We start from the raw sequence: 20,950 nt of genomic DNA, 5'->3' as shown, positions 1-20,950 counted from the left end.
ACTGAACTTGGCCACCCCTGATCTATACTAACACCGCTGCCAAGGGCAGCAGCCCTGTCATATGTTCGATGTTTAATGTTTAATCCTGAGACAACCACCTCCTCCATCCTAATATGCTGCTCCAATTCATCCACACAGTTTTCCAAAATCTGAATTTTGGAAAATTGTCTTTCTCCTGCAATATTTTTCTGAGTTCCTGAGCCTCCTTCAATACTTCAAGCAGCTCTGATTGTTTTTTAACCACTCCATTGAGCTCCTCAGACATGAAATTCAAAGACGGTTTAATTTCGTGCAAGTCTTCACCACGTTTTTTTTTTTTTTTTTTTTTCTTTCAGCATTGTGAGCAGTTATAGTAAAGCTTTACCTTCGCCGTCGAGCTGCGATAACTCCGTCCAACAGTAAAGGGCCTGTCCCGATGTTTAGCCGACTCTGGGCAAGCTCAGGCCCAGCCTGGTGATAGCTGGGTGCTGCTGCAGCCTGGTGTTAACTGGTAAGCCACTGCTAGACGCCGGTCTCGGTCCGATTTTAGCTGGTAAGCTGTCGCTGGACGCCGGTCTTGGCCTAATGATAGCTGGTAAGCCGCCACTGGGTACCGGTTCTCGGGCCTGATGCTACCTGGTTAGCTGCAGCAGGAGGCCAGTCTCGGCTAGATTGCGTGCCAGTGCAGGGATCAAACTTGTGCAAGTGTCCTTTACTCATCACATTTAAACATACTCCCCCTTAGAATCAGGTCAGTTCAGTTTTACATTTCATAAAGCAGAACATATAACAACCTGCATATAAAACTTCACATTTTTATAATTAAAGTGTGACTTGTTATTCGGTGTTGCTCACTTTTTTCTTGTGTGCTTTATTAAGTGTTTGATAGTTCCCTGTTGAAAGATTACTGTTTTATTTTTGCAATTTAATTTTTTTTTAAGATGGCTCACAAGGTTTCCTGGAATATTTTGTCGATCAGACAACATTCTGTTATCTATGCGTGGTCAGTTAATTCAAGCTAAAAGTGAAACACACCTCTCAGATGTTCTATTCTAAAACAAACGCATGAAATGACACATGAACATGAAATTGTAGTGGCACTGATTATGGTTTACTTTTTATTTTTTTCTATGTGTATATTTTTGCAAAGATAAAGGCAGGAAGCAATAAAAAAATATTTAAAACTGTACACACAATTTGTGCAAGTGCTCAGGTTTCACTGAAATCAATGAAAATGATGTATAGAAAGTCCAAATGTGTTTCTTACCTTCATGTATAAAAATGGGGAATACAAAAAAACACAAGTTACAATTTGCATTTTTTTTTTCAAATTATATTGCTGCGGACACACTGTTTCAGACACATTATCCCACAATCTGGGGAGTAAAAAATGGAGATGATACTTTAAACTGCTTTGAAAATTAAACAACTTTGTGGAATAGTTTAGATGACTTTTGGTCACACTGGATGCTGATTAAAAGAAAGGCCTTTTAATACATTTGTCTCCCAAGTTGGGTATGCTAATGTTTTTCATAATTACATTTGAAAATTGCTTTTCAAAATTAATACCATTCTGGCAGCAATCCATGTTTGCCTGTGGTAAACAAAAACAGAACATTCTCATAATCTGAAACAGTCTACACAGTATTTTAATTAAACAAAATCTTAGACTGAGCTGTGCGATCTGTGACTATTTGACCTAGTTATTAACATCATTAAGTGTTATTATGGAAAAATTGGATACTGCATCATCTTGGTTGTGCTTCAGTTTTGGAAGTGGGAATCAGATTCTACATATTTTAATTTTAATAATATAGTGTTTACTTGAATGACGTTTGTCAATGTGTAAACTAGACATTTTGGGAATCCTGACAATGACAAACAACTGTATCAATGATACAGTTTGTACCTGCCAGACAGAATGTAGGTGGTTTATTAAAGGCTTGCAAAGACTCATTTTATGCTGACACTGAGATAATTGCTTTTTATTACATGGATTGCAAGTCTAACCATTTATGTAATACTAAGGAGGCAGTGACAGTGTATGTGTTGATGGTAATATTAATTTTCCATTTCTTTTTCTTTTCTGTTTCAGCTCAATTTTGTCTTGTTTGTGAACATTGTGCGCGTGCTGGCCACAAAAATTCGAGAGACAAATGCAGGAAGATACGACACCAGGAAACAGTACAGGTTTGTGTAGCAGAGACTGAATCCATAATGTTAACAGTTTGTAAACATTTGCTGCCTAGTATTTTGAACATTTGTCCAAACTCCATATCACCTGCAAGTAAATGTGCCACCTGATCTGCTAACAGTGCACGCAGAGGATTGTGTCTTTAAAATGACCATAATAACATGTTCATTTAATGCCTTAATGAGTATGCAGTTTGGGATGTGTAAAGATAAAGACAAAGATAAACTTTATTGATCTCACAGAGGAGAAATTCACATGTTACGTCAGGTCTTAAAATAAAACACAAGGTGGGTGCAAGTAGAGGAAAATGTTCATCAAACAGCATGTGCAAGGATAAGCAATAATAATAATACTTGTAACAGTACAAGACATAAAAACTGAGGTAGAAATAGAATATATATATATATATATATATATATATATATATATATATATATATATATATATATATATATATATATATATATATATATATATATATGTATGTGTGTATGTATGTGTGTGTGTGTATGTATGTATGTATGTATGTGTGTGTGTATGTCGGCCTGAGTTTGCAAAATACTGGAAAGAGAACATGGAAATAGGTTAATGCTGTGATTGCCCCTGTATTTTGCACATTGTTGGAGAATAGAGTACTAACTGTGTTGCGGGATTACTGACATGTATAAACATAACAGTCATTTCTTGTGCGCTGCTTGGGGTATGCATTTCTTTATTTTCATTGAGTAATCTTTAATGCAGAAATCACCAAGATTAAGCTTACTTAAATTTTTAGTGGCCTACTTTAATGAAAGGAAAATAAACATTCACAGTCTAAAGAAAAATAAATGAGACATTTATCCTTTCCATTTAATAGTTTTCACCAATGTTACAGTATTTTTTGTGTTGTGCATCTTTCTAGTACCACACACAGGGGCTGAAACAGCAGGTTGGCACCCTTTTCATAAACAGCTGCACCTACAAATAAAGCATACTCAAATCTATATGATTCTCATTCTATGTCATGGCCTCTCCAGTTATGTGAGTATGACGAGAACATATTAACACCAGAGTCATTACCTGTGTCATGCAAAGTACCTCTGCTTTGTAACACATATCTGAAAATTGTCGCCTTAAGACAACAAAGGAGTGAATGTTTACAGCGATGATGGTGAATCTAGGCTTGTGGCACACAACTCCTGTCAAATAGCTGATAAATCGTTTTCAAGGCACATTTATTTTTGATTTAACTGATAAATCATTTTCAAGACATTTATTTTTGATTTGGTAAATGTTCAATAAATAGTATTTTCAATTTAAATGTATATTTCTCTTATTTTGTCCTGCAAGTGGCTGATTGAATTTCATTTTAAACATATGGTAAATTGCACATGCCAAATCCTCATTTACATACTGCTATCTGTGTCATGTCATCACACTCTCTCATTTACACTATTATTTTTTGTATATCACCAGCAAAATGTTCACCAACCCAACGTACAAACTTTTAGAATGCCCACACAATTTAGTCATTGTGGCAATCCCTCAGTGGCAAGGAAGATTGTCTCTTGATCAATTCATGGATATGTACATTCAGGGTTGATCTAGAAATGGCTGTGCAAGGGTTTATTTAATGTGGGAATGTCACTGCACGCTAACAAACACACGGCCCTTGACAGATCTTTAAGGCCCCATCACACTTAGTACGAATGAGGACAAGCCAAGCCAAAATCACGCGGAATGTAAAAAACAAACAAACAAACAAAAAAACATACGTGCCACATCTGGGAGGGAATAAGAATTGTGGAGGACAGCTGTCCCAATACCCAGACTGCGCTCCATCCCACACTGATTTGTGCATGTTCTATGTGCATCAGCTCTTGACTGAAGTCCAAATGTATTTGTAACACAGTATGAATATCAAGAATGTTGTTATCTTGAATGCAGTTCAAATGTCACCTGAAGTCTGAGTGAAGTGCAATTAAGGGAAGGGGTGTGGCAGAGCAAGCACTGCAGTCCGCTGTCTTTTGGAGACCTGCCGTGCATCTCTGCTGGATGTTGAATGGCATCCAACCTAAGAAATGATGACATGTAAACCAGGGCCCACATCATATCACTGTAGTGCATGTACACCCGTGTGATCAGACTACTCTAGATATCACATCACTGGCGTGCACACGCATCGTTACCGGTGCGGTAGTGATAGTCCCAGCCCGCGATGTATCGCAGTACACCCACAATCAAGAGAACCTTTACTACATGTAGCAGGCCATATATTGGATTTAATATGTAATCCTGAGAAGCGTCAAGGCAAGTGCTAATAACACAGCGAGCCCATCCATCACTCATGCACTCTCTCTGTCTCTCTCCCAGTGTTGCTTACCCCCTCACCCTGCCTCTCACGCCCTTCCCCACCTCAGATATAGCTCTACAATCTGATCACACTATGGTCCACTCATGTGTGTGGGGCCAATCAGATAATGCTGCACATGATGGACTCTCTGAACCGTGCGATCGAGTGTCATGTGCCCTGACGAAGCGGACTGTCCCGCCACCTGGCTGCTGCAAGCAGTGATGGGGCAGACAGTTCTGTATGGAAAATCCTTGAAAATCCACGTGTGGTGGTTGCATGTGTAGGGGGCGTGTGTTTAAACCCCGGCCTGATCTGAACCGGCGGTAAGGATCCAAAGAGTCATATGCAAAAGCTACAATTTGTCGGGGATCTTCCACACAGAACATGGCATGGTTACAGACTGAACAAGGCAGGACACAAATGCAGGACTCAAATACAGGAAGGATTGTTCAAAAGGCTTTAGTCATAGTTCAGGCTGGATTTGGTACATGGTAAAACAGGCAGCACAAAGCAACAGTGTCCAAAACATAAGACGAGTAGCGAGAGGTCAGTAGACAGGTGAGAGGTCAGAACACGGCATGACAAAAATGAGGGACAAAGACACTGGGACATGAAGGCTAGAAACACAGGCATGGAGCACAATCAGGCAGAGAAGAGCAGGAAACAAGGGCTTAAGAACAGAAGTAATCAGAGATGATCAGACACAGGTGGAGGAGAATGAGCATTCAGAAGGTGTGGTCAAGGAAGAGGGAACCAGACACACCCACCACCAAGACACAGTGAGAGACAAGAGTGCCAACACAAAACACCAACCAAAACAGCACAAATAAACCACACAACAATAACTACAAAATAAAGCACACACATAACCCACAAACCCACATCATGACAGAACCGTCTGCCCTCATCACCACTTGCAGCTGCCGGACAGCGGGAAGGTCACTGCCCGCTAAAGGGCTAATGTCAGAGAGAGAGCGAGAGAGAGAGAGAGAGAGGGGCAGAGAAGCTGCATGTAAATGCAATCACACCTTCTCCAAAATTACAACATTCGTCTAGCCAATATCAACTGTACAGCAGGTGGCAGTGTTCAGCAGGTAGCATGCATGGTTGTGGGATATTACATAAGCAAAACCATTTGGATTGATCTTGTGCATCAAACTTCAACAAATATTAATCAGTTTATTTTCATTGTATTATGCAATTTTAATGTGGAGATGTATAAGATGGCAACATCTTGTTTTTGAATTCAGGTTTTAACAAACTAGAGTGGATGGACTCATTTATTTCTATTCATTGCACTGGTCTCATTTATATATTTCATCACATTGGACTCATGCATTTCTGTTCATACATTTTATAGGGTACATACCTATGGTTTCTGGTGGGGGGGCACAAGAATATGGTGCCCAGGTTGTAATTTATTTTGGCTTTTTGCAGAGCCAGTCCCGCATTTTCTGCTCAGGAACCTGACCCATGAATTGTATACTATGCATGATTTACTGTTGATGAGCCAGCATTTCGTGTACTATCAAATGTAAGTATAGCTTCTGTAGACTGTAGATATATTGTTATTAATTGTCAGATCCCGTTATTCTTTTTAGATACACGGCACACGCTCACCCTCCGATGAGTGCGTTTGTGTACTAAACCAGCTCTCCGTCTCTGGGGTCCAACCTTCGTGTCTCCACGGGTATTACCCGGCAGGGCTGCACAAAGGCTGTTCAAGCTGGTGGCGAGGAGATTCGTCTAGCCGCTCACTGCCTCCATCCGGACATCCACCCCGCTGACGCTGATCTCGCACCCCGGTCGAATAGCCTCCTCTGGAACCAGGATACGAGCCGGCCACGCCCGTTACCATCAGCTCTCCTCTTATGGATCAGGGCTCTTGGAATGTTGCTAGATTTTGAATTTAGTGACTTGTACAGCAAGTCCCCAGGATGCGTTAATTTCATTAAAAACCAGACTAACCTTTTAGAGCACTTTTTGATGTTGTACACCCAATAAACTTTAACTTTTACACCTTAAGAAGCATCAATAATCCAATGTCCGAGCCTTAACACTTTAACTGCATGCTTGGAAATTTATTGCAGGTTTTGCAAGTGCCGACAACATAATCAAAATAGGTTATATGATGATAATTTCACAACAGTAATTCAAGTATAATTAGAATGATTGGCAGAGATTTTTGTTTTTAATTCAATAATACTATCTGATCTTACTTTGACTGGACTGGATTGACTTCTTAACAATTTTTCTAGGAGTGAGGGAAGGAGGTTTTTGATGTTAAAATCCCCAGCTCGATGAACTTGATTTCCTCTTCATCAGCTATTAGTTGTTAGCTGACCACGATCCTTGTGTGATGTTGTAATCCTTCAGGAAATTAATCCACATAAGAGTTTATTCCTTCTTCAATCAACCAAAAGTTGATCTAATCCATTCTGGTATGATGTGATGTTCCTTGAGAGAGAAAACGTTGAAACTTCCCCACTCAGACTTAAGGCCAGTGATTATTCTCCAATGCTCTGCTACTCCGTGACTGGACGGCCTGAGTGGGAGTTGAAAACTCTCTCAAATGATCTCTTATGGCTCCAATCCTCTCACTCCACGATTCCAATTGCTGCTCACAAGATGGTCAGGTCTTGTGATCTCCTCGTAGCAGGGGAGAAGTGACAACAGCACCTCTTCCTGGAAGAATAACCCCGTTTCCTGGTATTTCACAGTTTATATATGTGCTGATTCTTGTTGTATTTAGATGAGCTTGGTTACCATGGGGATGCTGGTGACTCAAAACCTCCTCCCTTCTCCTTTCCTTACTGGAAGCCATCTGCGGCCCTTTGCCAGTAACTTATTTCTCAAGTTCCTCTTTTCTGTTAACACTTCAATTTTTCGGAGAATTCGTTTTTCTAAATCATGTCTTTAGAATCACATCAATCATATTCAATCATTTCATTACAACTCTCTTTCACATAAAAACAATTCATATGATCATATACAAACATTTTCATTCCTTATTATTCATTTGCATATTTTACCACATCTTAATCATTTATCAGTTGTTTATCATCAGCTCTTCTTGCTCTGCTTGCGACATCACTTCACTTCCTCTTTTCTCCTGACTCTGCATTCTTTATGAAAAACAACTTCTTCACTTCCTTTTTTCTCTAACTCTGCACTCTTTATGAAAAACAACTCATATAATCATTCATTTCACTTATTTGTAACATACTTTTTCTAATCAACTCTTAATTTTTAACACATTAATACTTCATTTGATCATACTTGTCATGTTAGAATCATTCTTAGACATATTCCATCATCTTCACCACTGAGTTCATTCCGTGGGCCTCCCCATTTGTAATGGAAAAGTCCGGTATGACCTCACTTACTCCAGGAAAGTACCAAACACTGTTCAGTTTAATCCAACAGCATGTATATTAATCCCATGGCACGTACTATATTCCAAGATGAAAACAAGCTGAAAGCAAGCTTAAAGTCATCTTTCCTGACACCCCCTCCATGACTTGAAGCTCTGCCAATCTCTCTATGCCTCCATAAAAACATCCTCGTCGTCATCGACAGGGTGAAGGGTGAGCACTTCTTTTTCATCCACCATCGGAGACAGAACAGGAGGAGCTGGAGTTGAACGACACTCATCCAGCACCATGTACTCCTCTCCGCCCATCTGTAGATTGCTGTCGCCGTCAGTAGGTTGCTCTTCCAGTAGCGATGATTGTGATGGTAATCCCGATGGAGACGAAGTTGCCTCATATTCCTGAGATGATAATCCATCAGGGAACGATGGTGCGCATGGTGAAGTGGGGGTGACGGGTGTATAACACGGTGTAACTGGTGTAGATGGTCGTGGTGATGTATCCTTCGGTTGAGGTGAAGCTTCAGCGTGAATATCCTCAGGCTCGGGCTGTTGAAGGTGTTCATCCAGGAACACCTGCGTGAGGGCCTCCAAACACCAGTTCATATCCTCAGTCTGCACTCCAACCTCCGTAGTGCGCTGTGGAGATGAACGTGGAGCTGGTGGTAATGAAGGACCAATGGCCACGATCCGGCCATCGGCAAGATGAGCTGTGGAGAATCTTATTCCCGTAGGGTACATCCACATTTTGGTAAACACGGGGCAATACATATATCCTTCTGGAGACACTACAGTGTCAGCTCGTATTTGATCAACCAAAAGAGAATGCCAAATCATGTTTGCCTGGACTTCAATTTTTAGGTATGTTGCTATTGGTACCTGGGGCAGAAAAGAGGTATCCTTCCGTCCCACTATTCCCCGTGCCACTTGAACAGGGAAGTTGTTACCATAACACGTCGGGCACCACAGAGTCGGTGTTATCTCCCAGAAGTAGAGCGCTTGTTCCAGGGTGGCTTGACAATGAATACATCTTATATCCCCCTATAGTGTAAGAGGAAACATTAGTCTTTTAACTATTATATTGCAAGCAAGCAAAAGAGTTCATCGGGATTATTCAGATGCACGCCAGAGCTGCCTCATGATCACCGTAGGAGAGTGGGACTGTGATAACGTTACCATTCCCGCTGTAGCTGAAGGAGCTGTACGCAGGAAGCAAGCATCATAGGTCATAAACCATAACAGCAGGAGTAGTTGACTAACCATGGACAGCCAGTATAAAGCTGATAATATTCCCCATCCTAAGGCCCAAATTATGATAAGTCCAAGTTTGTAGAGCCAGGGTTTCTTGCGTTGTACGGCTCCAGTTAACGTAGCTATGTACGCCAATAGGGTCAGGGCCATCACTGCTTCGCACACAATGTCAGCTATCACAGCCGGGGCGTAAAAGATTGCTGTCATATCTATCACCATCCAAATTGTAATTGATGTGTACTGCCATATTCCCCAACAGTCAAACTGGAGAGTAAAGCGACCGAGGACGTGAGTGATGAATAAAGACAACCCTAAGTCACTCTGACCGTAGTGCAGATTGATGATCGCCAATCTGACACATCCATGTAGTAGCGTTACTATTCGCAGTGGTTGTCGTAAGTCCCAACGGCCGACACAGAAGTATAGCAGCCATATTAACAGTAGTGCAATAAACTCCACTCTACTCACTTTGAAGATGGTGTCATTTATGCCGCCAGTATTGTTGGACATTGTGCTCTCTTATTCTTTTTACTTATCTCCTTAAGTTGGTATGCTGTTATGTTGATGCTTCTTCTTCCTTCACTCCCCCAAGGCAGAATGAACAGGGCGTGTCTCGGCGTCGGGCTTTGTAGGCTCCATCGCTCCTCCCCTAACAGAGGAGGGGCTCCATATCACTGCGTTGTGTGCTCCTCCCACACAAACGCAGGGCAGCTGCAAAACTTCCTTTTATCAAAACATATCCAATTACTGCAGCAATAATAAGTCCTATTATGATTAACAGATAGGGCCAAAGATATCCAAACAAATGTCCAATCCAACCAGTCACTACTTCGAGACCTTCTTTAATGACCTCTCCGGTCTCTGCAGCGAAAGTGGTGATGATTCCTCCAGCGATTATTTGCGTTCTTTCCCACCAAGAACATTCATGCCGACCTCTTCCTTTCCCACAGCTCAACCAATGTTCTGCAGGCGATTCACATGTACCATTATTGTAAATCCGACTGGGTCCCAACCATTCGTAACCGACAATTTCTTGTCCTTCACATAGACTTTTCTTGAAGGCATATCCTTCTTCAAGCATTATCAAAGCATCTCCAACAAATGGCACTATGTGGCCTAGGATCTGCTTTCTTTTCGACATTCCATGTCCCAGGACAGCCTTGGCACATCCAACGTTGGGTGGAAAAGCTCTTATCCATTCACCTGCACTATTCTTCTCCCAAACTGTTTGATGGCCATAAGTGTCATACTCGCCGTCATAGTAAGCATCACAATATTCTTCCCAGCCAGGAACTTTTCTACAATTTTGACAGGCAAGGCTTATCGTGCATGTGGTATTATGTTTATTACAAATCATTTTCCATGGCCGTGGCGTGACATAAGGATTTGGTCTCCAGAGTACACTAGACCAAGTAGCTCTATCTCTGGAGCAGACTGTGGCGATGTATTGATATTTAACCCAATAATTATTACTTTGATCTAAACAGGGGAATACCCAATCTTCAACTTCATATTTCTCCATTCCCCACCAGGTGACGTCCTTACTACACCTAACTCCTTCCTGCCATGCTTGAAGGGTCCCCTTAATGGTTGGAACCTGTAACAACTTTGTACAGTTATATACCCATCTTAGCCAATTCCCTGTCTTAATTTGGTCTATGGGACATCGGGGGGATTTACCAGAACCTTCAGCCAAATTATTATGGTATTCTGTCTCATGTAAGCTTCCATAGATTTTATTAGCCACGCATTGATCAATTTTGCTAAAATCTTCCTGAGGTACTGACCTTAGCTCATCAGGCTTTGGTAGTTTTTGCACATAGAATTTTGCTTTATGTGGACCCCGCAAACTATGCCCAGTCCACGTGTATCCCCTTGGAAAATTCCCCTCAAAATGTATCAGTGGAACGCTCCAGACCCACGGAAAAGTGTTGTTAAGCCATTCATCATGTTTTGCCTCTTGTTTTTGTTTCCAAGTAATCCTGTCTATCAAATCAATAACTGGTGTAAGCACCATGTAATTTTGAGATTTACATTCAATAGGTCGATTCCAATAACATCTATCCAATTTTGCTACTTTTTCTTTTACACAATAATCATGAATCTTCTTCCATCTATTTTTAACCACATTATCAATACTTTTAACTTTTGGTTCTAATACTTGCTGAGTATCTTGTGTTGGCGATGTAGGGAGTGGTTTAGTTTTTCCCTGTGTTGGTGATATCTTTGTGGACCCCACCAATGCTACTGGTGAGATGGCGGTTGGTTTGGAATATGGTATTCCTGTTCCTATGTCGGTAGCATTGTTCAACGGAGGCACTATTGTAGATGTAGTATCCACTTTCGGCACTCTGCTGCGGGTGTTGTCACAGGTGAGGTTATAATTTCCCCAATGTTTCCAGGTAGGCATTATCATTCTGCAAACATCATGTCTTGGTAATGCTGTAAAAATAGCTTCTTTTTCCCAATATCCTGCTCGATAGCCCAGTAGTACTCTGCATCCCCATGAGCAATACCAGGCTGGCTCGCCAGGTTCAGGTCTTATCCAAGTACAGCCTACTTCTCTTCGCTCTCTTTGTTTTAACCGTAAGATGGTTGCCACGATAATCTCTTGATCCCTCACTTGTAGGTTTTGAAGGATTTCTGCTCCGGTGGTCAGGTTGTGATTGGTAGTGACGGTTGGAAATTCCCCACTGTCGTTCAAGTATTGCAGCCACTTAGTCTTTTGCATCTGCTGAGTTAGGTTTTTCATCTTTGCCCATGTCTCTGTAGAATTCTGGTCCCATATCATGTAGGTGTTTCTTGATTCAACTCCCCAACATGTCTGTTGGAAAGTTTTAGTTGTTGCGTACTGGACCCTGATATGGGTTAAGGTCCAGGGCGTACTACCATAATGGTACAGGATAGCCAGAAGTACAGCAATGCCGACTAATAATGCTGTAAGTCTGGCCATCCAACTCCAACATTGGAGGCACTTTTTCTTCCACGGCTGGCTTTGTTGCTGCTGCCTTATTCCAACATTTTCGTAACAGAATTCACTCGGTACTGGTGGCAGCGGCTCCAGCTTTTGAGGTTGTTGCAGTAGTAGCATTTCTATGCCAGATTCTCCTTCTCTCTCTGATTCTTTGAGGTTGCATGGTGATCACGCTGTCTTCCCTTGGTTCTTCCATCTCGAAGATAGATGATCTTAGGTGCTGTTGTTTGTCTCGTGCCCCCAACAGAGACACTTGATGCTCGTTGCTGAAGAAGGGTGTTTAACAAGGGAGATGGCCAGGGGAGTCTAATATCTAGTCCTCGCCACGCCCATTTCCAAGTGACAACTGTCACCTCCTTCATTTCAGGCGGTGGTCCCTGGGGTGTGTAGAAACATTGTGAAGATGCAGGATTCAATTCTCTACGTAGGTGTAAGATATCCTCATAGGCGTTCCAATATGCCGCTCCATTGTAGACATACTGTGCCATCACAGAGTACAGAGGAGTCGATCTCCGAAATAATCCTCTTCCCGACTTTATACCAAGTCGTATCAGTATAGCCTTTGGGGGTTGCCAAAGCCCCACTAGTACTCTGGTTTGCCATCCACTTCTAATAGGCAGAACACTTCCGCCTTTTTCGATGTCAAGGTACTGTACTGTCGTACATATTGGCAAAGTTTGGTTCTCAATCAAATAAAAAGTTGAACATGCCTCTTTTTGTAGAAGTCTTTTAAACATATAGGGACTACTAGTCCAGATCTGGAAAGATCCGAGCCAAATATCCACATACATTCCTTGTAATGGATCAACATAATTAGGTCCCCACCTTATTTTAAATCTGTAGCCCCTTTTCTGTACATACACTACGTTCAAGATGCAGGGGTATAAGTCTGGACACCGGGGAATTGGGTAAAACCTCCATCCGACCCCAGGGCAATTCCAGTGTTGTCCAACTTTATTCACGATAGCTTCCAGAGGAGTGTATATTCCAGGCTCTGCAAGGTCAGCAGCTCTTTTATATGAGTCATTATCTACAAAATATCCTCCTGTTCCCAGCAACCATCCTTTTTCTTTATAATCCTTTTGTGGCCAGCTTAAACATATTTTCTTGTAGGGTAATTCCAAATATGGTGTAAGTCCTCCAGGCCCGGATCGTAGACTATTTACATTATTTTCATCCAATTTGAAGGTCCGCAGCATGATTCAGAGTGAGTTGTTACTCCGCCATCGGTCTCCTTCTCTTTCTGCCAAGATGCACCACCATAGGGAACAGTTGTTGTCTCTTAGAGAGATGAGTGTAGATGGGAGATGGGTGCTTAAGTTCTGAATCCATTCCTTTCCACGCCCACTTCCACATCGTAACAATCATTCTGTCAGGTTTAGGGAGGGGTCCCTCAGGGATCCTCTGTGCTCGATGTAGGGGTACATAGTCCCATAGATCTTGACAATGCTGCCACAACTGGTGTCCAGAATACCTGGTTTGTGATAGGGCTAGATAAAGGGGAACTATAGGCTTGTCTTCTTGATCCTTGGGCTCAATTTGAAGCTGAATTTTTCTTGCTTGACTACAGTTCCAGACTCCTCTTCTGTACAGGTAGAAGAAGTCTTGATTTACAAAAATTGTTGGTATGGTTGGGGGTAGGCAGCTCATACAGGCCAGGGGTTGATCGATAACTCTCAAATTTAATGTCTGGTTATCTAATACGGGATAACTTGGGTCTTGCAGTCGTCTGTTCAATTGACATTGCATGTTGGGGCTTATCGTCCAGATCAAGCACTGGTTAAGGTATATTTCAACATAGACTCTTTGAAGTGGCTCAACGTAATTAATCCCCCATCTCAACGTGAACCTTAGGTCTCTGAGTTGTAGGTAAATCACATTTAATATCCATGGGTAGGTGTCTGGACATCTTGGAACCGATTGGGGCATTCTTCGTCGTCCTTTCACGTACCAATGCCGCAGACCTACATCGCTCAGCACTCGTTCAGCGAGTAATTTTTGTCCTGTTGTTTCTGTTAATTTGGCATCTCTTTTATATTCATAATGTGTGACAAAATATCCTTTAGATGCTAGTTCCCAGTCTTCTTCTTCAAAATCTTTTTCTGGCCAATTTAAGTATAGTTTCTCATCACCGAGGACACTTTGTATGTAGGGTCCAAGTCTTCCTTGATTATTAATAATGGGTACTCTATATACAATTGGTCCTTGCGACATTTTACAACCAGCCGCTTCTTCTTACTTCTTCTTTGTCCCGCGGAAAATGGAGGGAAACATCCAGCGACTCCGAGGCTTTCTTGATTTTTCCTCACCTTGAGTCGGTTGGTCTAACGACTGCTGCTGTTCCTCCAGGAGGTCAACGTGTGCTCCGACAGAATAAACCCCCATATAGGGAACCAACACCATCAGCACTGTGAGCCGCACCTTAATTGTTTGGTCCGGCCTACTAGGAGTGTCCGCTCTGCTAGCCACTCCCCCTCTAGATTGTATCCTCCTCTTTCTCACCCATTCTTCGGGTGTCACGTGGTACTCGGCTGACTTCTTCTTCGGTTTTGCTGCTTTATTTCCCCAGGCATCTAATCCAGTGGTAAAATAATACAGGAGGGTTTCTCTGCCCCCTTTTTCTTGTGGCACCTCTTCTGCATCTTCCAGTAGAACATCTGGATTTTTTAGAACTTCTTCTATCAATTTTGACCAAGTTGTCAATTCCCAAGGGCCGAGCCATCCTTCTTCTTGGGCTTTTTGCTGTTGATCATCTGTCAGTCCTCCCATCATGTCTGTATATCCGGGTCGCTCCGGATCTCTATACACTCTGAACACTAGTGGAATTTGCACTGTGTCTATCGGAGGGTCATAAGTTTGCCCATACTCTGGACCCTGGGACCAACTTTGATGTATAGCTTCATGCAACAAAGACGGCTTTCGCTCACTACCTCCTGCAGCTTGGTCACTTCCTCCTGCTCTAGTTGTGTCCAACATCAGATAGACACTTGGTGCCGTTGGACTCACGTCACCGCTGCCTTGATTCCCCACAGCTTGATCAAGCGCTGTTGTTGCTGCAGGATTAGCCCAGCAGGCTTCATCGGTGTGAAAGGTCCTCAGGGAGTCCAAAACCTTCTCACTTGTCATCCTTCTGCTTTTGCCACATGCAGTAGTCTTCCCATATGAGTTCTTGCTTTACACACCAGGCAATACTCGATCTCACGTCCATTCCAATAGCATGAACACACCTGCATATCTACATTGTCTCCACGTAAGTCCCACTGGGTGTAAAAGACCATTCTTGGCAAGTGGGTTAGTCGGCATAACCCACATACAAGTGCATCCAAAACCTTCACCGGCTTGTGAAGTAATTGCTTGAATTCATTTTTTGCCCATTTGGAATTGGGGGTTTTCTAACCCCAGGTCCCGACCATTGGACCGTCAGCTGTACTTCTTCACGGCAAACCACACAGTGATTCTCAACTTTCTTCCATTGTAATAACTTCTTTTCATTAGATAAAAATCCTTTCTTTGCATGATATAGTATCCTCAGGGCTCTGCCTGCCCAGAGGCCATCTCTTGTTCTTCTTAAGGCAACCACCCCATTAACAGTGGCCATTCTGACGAAGGGTGGAAGATCTTGGGTGTTTTTAGCCATGTTTAGCTCCTGGTTTCATCTAGTTAGGAGTTGGCTTCAGCTGCTCCACTCCTTGGATTCCCTTCCTCTTCAACTCTACTGTGTTACTGTCCAGTATCTTCACTACTGTATCTGTGGTCTCATACTTAGGTTTAACAGCAGTGTTGGTTGGGTGATCTCGAGCTCTCACCCACACCTTCTGTCCAACCTTAAATGGGATCTTTGGTTCTGGTTCTCTGTCCCTTTTAGTCTGACTCCGCCCCACTTCCAGTGTCGAAAATGGGCGTTGGTTCAGTTCTTGCGAAGGGGTGGGCCTACCGGCACGTTGGCAGTCATTCAGGGCCTGTCCAATTTCCAGGGCCTTAGTACTCCATTCCGTCGTGTTAGCATTTTTTCCAATCCAGTGTTTCACCAGTCCAATAGCCCTTTCCACAACTCCATTTGCTTGTGGGGTATATGGGGGCAGGAAATTCTCATTACTCCATTTTTCTGGCACCACTGGTCGACCTGAGCATTATGGAAATGTGTCCCATTTTCCGTTCTCAGCTCCTTAGGTATCCCCAGATTTGAACACTCTTGATCCAACATGCTGATCACACTGCTGCCGTTGGCTTTTCTCACAGGCTTAACAGTCACATAGCCTGACATAGAGTCCACAAACACCAACAGATACTTTTCTCCTTTCTTACCGGTCACCCCCATGGGCCCGGCAACATCCATGCATACTGATCCCCATGGAACAGTACTCTTTATGGTGAAACCATCTGCCCTTTGTCCTCATCGTCCTGCATTGTATCGACCACATACCTCAGTCTTTGAGAACTCGGTAGACTTGGTTTCTTGGAATCCAAAGTTGCAGCTTCTCCAGCTCCTTCCGTGTGGGAATGGTGCCTGCATGGCCAAGCGCTTCATGTACGGCCAGCACCACTTCTTTCACGGACTCTTTTGGAACTACCCTTCCCTTGGGTGTCTGTTCCCACTTCTCGCTCCCGACAACGACGACTTTTCTCAGCTGCACATAGCGGTCCACTTCTTCATTCCCGCTCCAATGTGCTCCTTCTTTTACATGGGCCTTCTGATGTACCACATCTAAGTCCATTGTTAGCCTCAACTCGGCTATTTTCCTCCACAAATCCATATGAGCTACAGGCTTCCCCTTAGCTCCCTCGAATCCATTTTCTTCCCAAATAGATAAGTCCTCTTTCAGGGCTTGTGCGCAGTAATGACTGTCTGTAACCACTTTAGCCCTTTTTACTTTCCTCTTGTTTAACTCCAAGAGTCCTTCCAGTATTGCTGTAACTTCTCCAGCTTGGGCACTCCCTGGCGTTTGACCTTTTGACGATATTTCTCCTTATCTTGATACTTCAGAATATAGCCCCAATAAGCTATATTGTCTGTACCCTTCTTCGACCCATCAGTGTACATAGTCCAGTCATATGGCTCCATAGGGAGTTGCCTCTCCTTTGGTAACTTTCTTGTCGCCAACTGTTTTGGCCCAATTTCCAGCTCAGGGTCTAGCAGGATGTCCTCCCACCTTCCCCATCTGGCATTTGTGGCTTTAGTACTCTCAATAGTTCCTTTCCTTAGGAACCAATGAACTTGGCTTTGAGTGATAACTTTTATTCCCTGTCCTTGTGCAAGTTCTTTTAACGCACTCCAATATCTAGCCAGGACTGCCAGTTCTTTTTCTTCCGGTGGATATTTTCTCTCAATCGAAGACAGAGTATAGCTCCACAATGTTACCATACCCCCTCCTTCGTTACTCACTTTTACCAATGAATCCTCTTCTTCACAGCTTATTTCAGCTAGCAGATGAGTAGTCAAACTACGCAGCTCCAGCCTAACTGCGTCTTGAATGGCTTTCTTTAACTTTTCCAAGCAATCCTGATCTGTAGCTGTCCAAATCCATTGCTTTTGCTCTTGTCCATTAGGTTTCTTCTTAAGACGAGCATAAAGGGGCTTTGCATATCTCTGATAGTGTGGAACGTGATCTCTCACATAGTTACACAGTCCCAGTATTTTCTGTAGGTCATTCTCAGATTGAGGTGGTTTAATCTGACTCAATTTTTCTCGGTATACTTCTGAGAGTCCCAAGTCTGATGATACCTGGAATCCCAAATAGTTAACCTTGAATTGTCCAAACTGACATTTGAGGTTGAGTTTTAATCCAGCTTCTGTGAGCTTCTGTATCACCTTTTGCAGCCGCATTAGGTGTTCATTTTCATTATCATCTGCGATAAACACATCATCGATGTAGACTGTTACTCCCAGATCTTTCAATATTTCCATTACTGCTGCTTGGAATACATTTGGTGAATTTCTGTATCCCTGCGGGAGTCGTTGCCACACATAACTTTTCCCCTTATGTGTGAATGCTGTTTTCCCTTGTGACTGTTTTGCTAATCGCAGGGAAAAGAATCCATTTGCCAGATCAATGCATGATTTGTATGTCTTAATTTGGAGCGTTTTCAGTGCTCCTTGGGGATTTATCAAACTCGCTCTATTGGCTATTGTTCGTCGATTGAGAGCCTTGAAGTTGATTACTGGTCTCCAGCCTCCTCCTGCCGACTCTGGCTTCTTAACTGCTTGGATGGGGCTGTTAGTGATCGGATTTAATTCCACTCGAATTGAGCGCCTTGGGGCAACTGTTTGTTGTGATTTGGCGCTATACAAGAAAAAAGTTGATTGATTGATTGATCCCCAAAGCTTCCAATTCTTTTACTATTTATCCATTTCCTCAACCGCTCCAGGGTTCAAGGGATATTGTCGCACCGGTGGATGTACTCCTCCTTCGATGACATGAATGTGTTTAGCCCCCAAATCTCCACAATCATTTTTAAATTGTGCTACTTTAGCTTTTGAGATAATTTCCCTCAATTTTTCTTTCCCTGCTTCAGAGAAATCACTTTCTTCAATCTTTTCTTCTGTGACAGTCGGTACATCCACTTCTTTGTACCAGCTTACCGGACTCTTTCCAATTGGAGTCATATCCATACGTACAATTCTTGCTTGTAATTTTTTCACTCGTCGTCTTATTAGGGTTCAAAGTCGTTTGGGCCGATGCAATTCTCTCAAATCCTTGACTGTTATCAAATTAAAGGGGCCTTTTAACCAAACTATCCCTTTCCATATTCCAAATGGTGTTCTCTCCGTTGCCCCATTTGCATACTGGATCAATAGGTATCCTATGGTAACAAGGTTTCTGCGGGTCATGGACACCTCTGCTCCCGTGTCCACCAGGTACGGTTCTCCATCCACATCAGTGTAGATATCGTCCCCTTCCCAGTAGGCATGGTCTAGCGTGACCCGCGCCTCCGAAGCCATTACTTCTTTTGCCCTCCAGCCACCGCTGTAGCTTGGTGGACTTCCTGGAGGGTTTTCCTTTGTTCTGGAGTTAATTTGTCGTACTCCTCTTTAGGGAGATAGCCACCACTACGAGGTGCAGGTGTAGGTCGCGATTGTGGTGGTGGTGGACCTCTCGGCCGAGAGCTCCATTGTCCAGCTGGAGGTCTTTGATTATTCCTGTGTGGTGTTTGATGTGACTGAGGAGGTGGTGGTTTAGGCACTGAATTTCTTTTCTCCACTCCCACCGGTTTTTGTCCTGATCTCGATATGCTCTCCTTCTTCCTCTTTTCTTCATAGAACTGTTGCTCCAGATCCCAGCTCTTCACCACCGCGTCCATTTGTGGGACTGTAGTGCCGTCTATGGGCATTTTTACAAAAGTTATCTCCCCTCTTCTTCCTTTAGTTACCTCTCTCAGTGCCCTAACATAGCGTTGTAGCAAAATCGTCTGTTTCAGCCCATGCCAAACTTGAACCAATGTTTGACCTTTGTCTAGTCCAGCTTTAGCTCGAGCAATGTGAGAATCTTCATCGTTGGGATCTTCCAACACTAACCTGGCATAATGGTTTCGTGCTGGTTCACCCCGACTGATGGGTTGACTGGTAACTTGGGCTAGCCACATAGATTTACCCTCTTCACTGTTAGAAGCTCTGTCAATAAGGGGCCACACTTCTTTCAAATAGTCCTTTAGGTCTTCATTTGGTTCTTTCTCTCTCACCAGCATCTTTAATTTCTTGAATTCACGGAATTCCCTGCCATCTGCTTGAATTTCAGCTTGAATTGCTGGCAGACTTTGCTCTCTAGATCCAGCAGGAAAGCTCTGATTTGGGAGGCTTGCTTGTAATCCTGATGATGGTGGAATTGTTTCTCCCTCATCATCCAGATTTTCTTCATTGGTTTCTCTCAACACTTGCCGTGACCAGCATAAAGCTGCTGTTTTTAGTTTTCTCAACATCACATCATGGGCAACACCTAAATAGGCGACTCTGAAGTTATTTAACTCTTTACAGGCAGTCAGTGTAGGATAGAAGGGCCACATTAGTATATTAGCCCACTCTCCAACAGTAGCTGTTACCTCGAGAGTTTTCTTTTCATCTTGTCGCTCTATCCACTCTTCTGGGATGTCATACCCAGTTTGTCCAACTTCTGGAGCATAGGTTTGTCGCTTATCTCGGGTCTCCACTGGGTTGATCCTGACATCTCTTGCAATTCTCTCTGAGGCTACACGCACATTATACACCCCAACTTCTTTCTTTCGTCCTCTGTAGCGTCCAGTTCGTAGTTCTGGGCGTGAGACTTATCTATCTCCTACCACAGATAGCGGTTCATCCTCTTCTGAGTCTTGTGGATTGATCTCCTCTTCAGACTCTCTTTCTTGGTCCTCATCCATATCAGATTCATGGGGAGGACATGGGTCTTGTGGTTGTGGGTCCCCGTTTTGTTCTGACTTTCGGGGTGACCCGGTTGCTTCAGTATTTCCGACTGGTAAAGGAATGAATATAGGATCCTCTTCTCCATTATCCGGTGGAGGAGCCTGGAAAGGCTCTCTCATCCGTGATTGGGAGCCTGTCAGGTGTATGATTGTCTGGAGCCCACTTGCAACTTGTTTTAATGTTGGTCGTGGGGTTTTAATCCTTAATCGCTGCACTCCCACAGCATGTACTGATCTTTTCTCACTTGTCGCCATGGGAATGGGCTGCATCACTAACGGGGGACTAGTTGCCACTCCACTTGCTCCAACTGCACCCTTCTTTGGACCTGCTCTATTTGGTCCTAGGTTCACCGCTTCAAGTGCCCTTCTCGCTCGATCTTGCTCCTGCTCATTGCTAGTGACCACCACAATCTCTCTCATTGATCCCCATACTCCTGGGGTACGCATGTGTAGGTTCAC

General features: G+C 43.2%; 1 protein-coding gene across 1 annotated transcript in view; it reads left to right on the top strand.

Annotated features, from left to right (window-relative positions):
- The window catches only part of pth2ra (parathyroid hormone 2 receptor a), a 408,052-nt gene that overhangs the window by 350,927 nt on the left and 36,175 nt on the right, over nucleotides 1-20,950 (top strand). The window contains exon 10 of the mRNA XM_034186779.1: nucleotides 2,075-2,169. Within this exon, the coding sequence (XP_034042670.1) occupies nucleotides 2,075-2,169 (95 nt within the window). The remainder of the gene's footprint in view (nucleotides 1-2,074; nucleotides 2,170-20,950) is intronic.

Source organism: Thalassophryne amazonica, chromosome 14, assembly GCF_902500255.1.
Source record: "Thalassophryne amazonica chromosome 14, fThaAma1.1, whole genome shotgun sequence".
In the NCBI taxonomy this organism is placed as follows: domain Eukaryota; kingdom Metazoa; phylum Chordata; class Actinopteri; order Batrachoidiformes; family Batrachoididae; genus Thalassophryne; species Thalassophryne amazonica.
The sequence above is the reverse complement of the archived record's forward strand: the minus strand, read 5'-3'. Positions and strand labels throughout refer to the sequence as shown.